The 6,270-nt window shown below is 46.5% G+C and overlaps 1 protein-coding gene across 1 annotated transcript; it reads left to right on the top strand.

The window, feature by feature from the left end:
• Positions 1-354: 354 nt before the first annotated feature.
• Positions 355-5,692, top strand: LOC123168174 (probable trehalase). Its single transcript, XM_044586044.1, has 11 exons — positions 355-1,448; positions 1,963-2,082; positions 3,057-3,172; positions 3,263-3,363; positions 3,472-3,581; positions 3,734-3,806; positions 3,997-4,164; positions 4,267-4,354; positions 4,550-4,667; positions 4,771-4,984; positions 5,284-5,692. Exons 1-11 carry the CDS (start codon positions 442-444, stop codon positions 5,371-5,373), a joined length of 2,205 nt encoding a protein of 734 aa, XP_044441979.1. The 5' UTR covers positions 355-441; the 3' UTR covers positions 5,374-5,692.
• The last annotated feature ends 578 nt before the right edge of the window (positions 5,693-6,270 follow it).

Here is a 6,270-nt window from a genome sequence, read left to right as displayed (position 1 = left end):
GATGGGGGAGATACCTTGGGTGATGCAAATGACCTCAATCCATCTGCGAAATCTCAAGCAATGGAGGGGGATCTAGTGGGTGTTTTGGTAGGGGGGGGAAGAGGGGGAGAGAGCTTGAGCTCGAAAAGAAGAGTGGGGTGAATGAGTGGGTGGGGAGCAGCACATCCCCCTGCCCTCACAACCTTATCCAGGAACCTACCGCCAGAGAGCCTGGCGGTAGGTTGCAAGAGCCTACCGCCATAGCCGGCGGCGGTAGGTCCCTTTGCCACGTGTACACGGCTGTTAACAGCCAGACGGCGTTAGGGAACCTACCGCCACGAGGGGCGGCGGTAGCCTGTACGTACCTACCGCCAGGGCCTCCGGCGGTAGTAAAAGGGTCAAATCTCAAAAAAAATTGATACCGGGGCAGATTTCGTTTTTATATGCCGAAAGAGTCAAAACATGAAATTTTGCCTCCATGATGGGCGGCGCGGCGTCCCCCTCCCCTGCCGCCGCGATGGTATCCGGCCACCGCCACCGCGGACCGACGTGGAGGCCAGCGAGCCACCAACGAAAAAGAAAAGAGAAGCCCAACTGCTACACATGCGACAAGTTCGTTCACAGGGCATCGATCCCAACGGCCGGCCCAGGTCGGCAGGCGCCTTGTCCCCCGTTCCGAATAAAAACCCACGCGTCGCACGCAAAGCCCAAACCGCCAGCAAAATTATCGTTTCCGCTTTCCATCAGCCAACCGCCGGAGGGGAGAGGAAGAGTCCGCCGCGCCCCCGTCGCCTCGCTCGCCGCCGTACGGAAGCGGAACCGTCTCAACAGGACACGGACGTCACGCCCCCGCAAATTCCGCAACAGAACAGAAAACCCTCTCATCATCGAATGGCCCCGCCTCCGCGCCATCTTCTACTACTGCCCGTTCTCCTCCTCGTCTCTCTGCTCCGCGCAGCGCAGATGGAGACCGTCCACGCCGCCGCCGGCGAGGGAGATCGCGACGAGGGCGCCCGCGCGCTGCTCGCGCTGCTGCAGCGCGTGCAGTCGGAGGCGCTGCGCGCGCTGGGGCCGCGCGACTTCGACCCCAAGCTCTACGTCGACCTGCCGCTCGCGCCCGGCGCCGACCGGGCCGCCGCGGAGGCCGCGCTCGCGACGGTGACCACGCGGGGGGAGATGGAGGCGTTCCTGGCCCGGTACTTCGCGCGGGCGGGGTCGGACCTGGTGGAGGCCGACCCGCCGGACTTCGAGGCCGAGCCGCGCGGGTTCCTGCCGAGGGTCGCGAGCGGCGAGGCGCGGGCGTGGGCGCTGCAGGTGCACGCGCTGTGGAAGGACCTGGCGCGGCGGGTGGCGCCGTCCGTCGCGGCGCGGCCCGACCGGCACACCCTGCTGCCGCTGCCCGGCAGGGTCGTCGTGCCGGGCTCCAGGTTTCGGGAGGTCTACTACTGGGACTCGTACTGGGTCGTCAGGTCCGTGCCTACTCCATACACCTCGTATTCCTCTCGGCCCCTCCATTATTGGTCGTCCACGAACCTCTCAAAGTAGCTTCACGTGTTCTTCCACTTGTCAGCTACGGAGTACTTACTACTAGAAGACAGAAGTAGCTAGGTAGGTTGCCCTTTTGACTGTTTCGGGCTTACGTGGTGGAGTTCCCCTAGCTCACTTGTCTCTTCACCTTTGTCACGTAATCAAAGGAAGCATACTGTGTGGGAGTGTGGGCGGCTGGTTTGTTTTTATATGGGATGGGACGTGGTGCTTCGCTGACCGGCGCAGGGCCGGCCGGGGACCGCTAGCTCCATTAAAATTTGTCCCAATCGAGGATCCACTGAGGTTGATCCGTCCGTCCTTGGTTAGCGTAGGTTGTCCCGGTACACCGACAGGGTAGGTTGTGTAGTATATTCCCACACACACACACACAAAAAAAAAAGGACAGTGTGGTGTAGTAGATGTTTGACTTCTGCCTGGGTTGATGCATGCATGCAGGGGCTTGCTGGTGAGCAAAATGTACGACACGGCAAAGGACATCGTGCTCAATCTTGTGTACCTCGTGGAGGAATATGGGTTTGTTCTCAACGGTGCCAGATCCTACTACACTAATCGAAGGTGACAACTCCATCTCTCCTCCCACTGTTTGATTTGCATGCATGTACAACGCAGAGATTTTTTTCTATTTTTTGCATGATGGTTTTTGGCTTTTTTATCATAATATTGCACTTCGTACTCCCTCCGTTCCATAATGTAGCATATATATTTTCTGAAAAGTCAAAATTAACAAATTTCGACCGGGTTTATATAGGGAAAACAATCTACATCTACAATACCAAGCATACAGAATATGAAAATATAACTCATAACGTATCCATTGATGTGCATCTGACATTATAAATGTACATGATTTTTTCTATAAATGTGGTCAGAGTTTGGAAAGTTTGACTTTTGAAAAAAAAACCTATAGGCACCACATTATGGAATGGAGGGAGTATCATGTATCATGCCTCGTAAAAAAAATACATATAAAATCTGAAAAGTGTATTGTATTATGTGTTGAACTATATGCCTATAAAGTTTTTGTAAAAAAACACATCTGAAAAAGAGCATATACTTGTTATTTTTAGATTGCAAGTGATAATATTTTTCAACCAAAATTTATAGGTGTGTACTTCACCACATAATGCTAATGTATAATCACAATTTTAAAATAAGAAATAGAAAAATGATATGCGTGTTTTTTGAAGATACTTGTGCGAAGTGCAATATTATTGTATCCAACTCAACTGAGCAAGTGGAAATTTTTGCAAAAACTAGTGCAAAGTGAAAGTCTACCCGGTGCAAATTAAGTGCAGTTCACTCTTATTTCTGCCGTGTCACTCATCACCTGCTAGGAAAGTTCACATTGTCTTCTCTACCTGAGAAAGTTCGTAACTTTATTGTAATATTATATTTATTACTGGTGCCATCTTCTCTTGTCAAAATAATAAAATAATTTTGGGGTCATCTTCCAAATGAAGTACAAAAAAACTTATAATGCATTCATGTGGCTATATGTTGGTCACCTGATATATGCTTTCACTGTGCAGCCAACCACCACTTTTGAGCTCGATGGTTTTGGAATTATACACGGCAACAGGTGATTTGGGCCTTGTGAGGAGAGCATTCCCCTCTTTGCTGAAAGAGCATAGCTTCTGGGTATCAGGTAGCAGGCATAAAACCCATATTTTAGCATCCCCTTTTACAACCTCACATGGTTAAAATTCAGTTCCCCTGTACAATGGTTTTTACGCAGAGCTTCACAACGTGGAAATAATGGACAATCATGGACGGCTGCATAATTTGAGTCGTTACCAGGCCATGTGGAACAAACCTAGGCCAGAAAGTGCAACAATTGTAAAGTCTTTTACTTTGGTTGTTATTGTGTTGTTAACTATGCTGGTCGCAGTGAAAGTTTTGCCATGTCAAAGGATAAACTAAATATGCAGTCTCTGCTGTTTTCAGGATGAGGAACTGGCCTCAAAGCTTAATTCTACGGCTGCCAAGGAAAAATTATACCACCAGATTGCTTCAGCGGCTGAATCGGGATGGGATTTTAGCTCTCGATGGATGAGGTTGGATGTTCTGTAACTCGTGAATTACCAATAAAACGAATGCTGAATCTTCTGTTGATTAAGTGATGTGGTGCCAAAAGAGCTCCACTGGGATCAAAATCATAATGTGTACCACGTGCTGTTTATAATGATGGTTTCATTCACTTGTGCAGCAATTCAACTGATATGACAACCTTGGTAACAACATTCGTTATACCTGTGGACTTGAACACATTCATATGCAAGGTAAGGTATGGACCTAATCATTATAATCAATATTTAGCATGTATCATTCGGTTCAACGTCGTATTTTACTCTATTATGCTACACCTTAGCTTGGAAGATGCTTATTGGGCAAGAAGTTCTTAGCTGTTACGACTTACGAGTAATAATGTCCGTAAGTGTTAAATGATCCTTACCTTAATTCACAATACAGATGGAACGGGACATAGCGGTCTTTGCTGAACTCATTGGAGAGAAGGCAACTGCAGAACTTTTCTCACAGGCTTCAAAAGCACGCCATACGGCAATCGAGTCCCTTTTGTGGAATTCTGAGATGGAACAGTGGCTTGACTACTGGCTTCCCACTGATGGAAATTGCCAGGTGATCTCGTAGAGTAAATCAGCTTGATCTCCTATAATCATGTCCGACTGTGGTGACTTTTTTCTGGTTGTATTAACTTGATACATTATTACTATTGTCCAGGGACCCTACAAGTGGGAATCGAAGTCACAAAACCACAACATCTTTGCTTCTAACTTCGTACCCTTGTGGTTAAATGCACATAATTCAGGTGCGTACTGTATGTTCCCTGTTTCCCTGTGTTTTATCTTCTCATGCCTAATGGTGCAGTGACAGACAGGAAGTACCGAAAAGTATAATAGCAGCATGTTTCCCTAAAAATAATAATAACAGCGATTACGTAACTCTCTGAACATTCACCCTTTTGTTGCTCGCCACTGATTATGATTGTCTGGAACTTAACCAGGTTTGGGGCCATTTCTGGATGAAGCGAAATCAGTGAGAGTCATGAGAAGCCTCCAAACATCAGGGTTGGTCTGTCCTGCAGGAATAGCAACTTCAGTATCCAATACAGGGCAACAATGGTTAGTTTCCTGAAATGGTTTATTAGAGATCGTAAAACTCTGCCTGGCACAGGAAATTATTTGGCGTCCCTTCTTTAAAACTGGTATTCTGGTAATTAAACAGGGATTTTCCAAATGGATGGGCACCATTGCAGCATCTGATAGCTGAGGGATTGCTGAACTCTGGTTCAACAGAAGCAAAAGAATTTGCTGAGGACATCGCCACGAGGTGGGTGAGAACAAACTATGCAGCCTACAAATCAAGCGGCGCAATGCATGAGAAGTACGACGTCGAGGCCTGCGGAAAATCCGGAGGAGGCGGGGAATACAAACCACAGGTATGGACTTGTATGTTACGAATGAAAGTAAAAGCCCTTCATTTGTGTTCACAATATGATGAAGCATGTTTGTACTTGATAAATGGTGAACCTTACACAATTTATTCGTCCATAGTTTGTTGTAAGCTCTAATTACCAAGGCTCTAATTTTGCCAGTCTTGTTGCCTCAAAACCACAAATACTACCAAGGTTCTTATTTTGCTAGCCTTGTTTCCTCATAACCACAAATACGGAGTATCTCCTCTCCTCCAACTACCATCTGAAATTCTAACTTGAGGCCGTTGGATATCATTCTGCAGACTGGTTTTGGTTGGTCAAATGGTGTATTATTAGCATTTTTGGAAGAGTTGGGATGGTCCCATGACAAGGAAATAGGCTGCCCATCCTGATGAGATCAAGCAAGCCACCTTATCAGAAGAAAAATGTGCACACGCCAAAAATTTTATGGAAGAGCCCTACACGCCAAAAATCTATGGAAGAGCCCTTCTGCTGAACTTTCTTAAGCAACTAATTGACTGAGCCCTTGATTGATTGTGTGTCTAGTCTATTCTTTTTGTTACAAAATGACAGCGTGCAGTTGCTCTTTGTTGTAACTAAGGTTATAGCCGGCGAACTGTTCCCCGACAGTCGCCGGGCATTCTTCTGCTGTTTACACTGTAAACGACCTTGTACGAGGTATCACTATCAGAAGTACAGTACATATATTTACATTCTTGTGGTACAGAGTGAAGTTTAACAGTTGTCCACGCTGCAGCCAAGCGGGTCAAATCCTGCTTGTTAAATGCTTTATACTAGTGCTGGATCCATGTCTAGAGCTTACTAGTAAGCTCAGTCTGTGGACTCTGAAATTTGCTGAACATGGATTATAGCATTAAGACAGGGATTACCTCTGGTTGCTTACGAACCTTTTTGATTACTATTACCCCAAATAATGCATTCATGAACTACTCCATATAGGATTTTCATGCAATTTGTAATCAGAGTACGAGATACAGGTCCTATAAGTGTACTTTTGGTCCCTCAACTAATGGTTGAGTATAATTTTGGTTCACCAACTCCTTTTGTTTCCAATAAAAGGTAACCTACAAAAACGTCTTATATTATGAGACAGAGGTACTAGTATATTTTATTGACTCAAAGTGAAGCATTAAGGGGATACAAAAATAACAAGCAAACGCCTGACCTACAGTCAACACCAACGCACATGCATATATAATCATGCCGGCAAGAGCAAAACCCTACAAACATGAAGCTATGCCTAGGCAGAGGGAAAAACTTCAAAGCGA

The sequence above is a fragment of the Triticum aestivum genome, chromosome 1D (assembly GCF_018294505.1).
Source record: "Triticum aestivum cultivar Chinese Spring chromosome 1D, IWGSC CS RefSeq v2.1, whole genome shotgun sequence".
Classification (NCBI taxonomy): domain Eukaryota; kingdom Viridiplantae; phylum Streptophyta; class Magnoliopsida; order Poales; family Poaceae; genus Triticum; species Triticum aestivum.
Note: the sequence above shows the minus strand (reverse complement) of the source record. Positions and strands in the feature narration are given on the sequence as shown.

Coding starts and splice junctions, on each gene's coding strand:
- LOC123168174 (XM_044586044.1), top strand. CDS start 442: ATGAAATTTTGCCTCCATGATGGGCGGCGCGGCGTCCCCCTCCCCTGC. Junction 3,173..3,262: donor GCATAGCTTCTGGGTATCAG/GTAGCAGGCATA, acceptor GTTTTTACGCAG/AGCTTCACAACGTGGAAATA. Junction 4,165..4,266: donor CCACTGATGGAAATTGCCAG/GTGATCTCGTAG, acceptor ACTATTGTCCAG/GGACCCTACAAGTGGGAATC.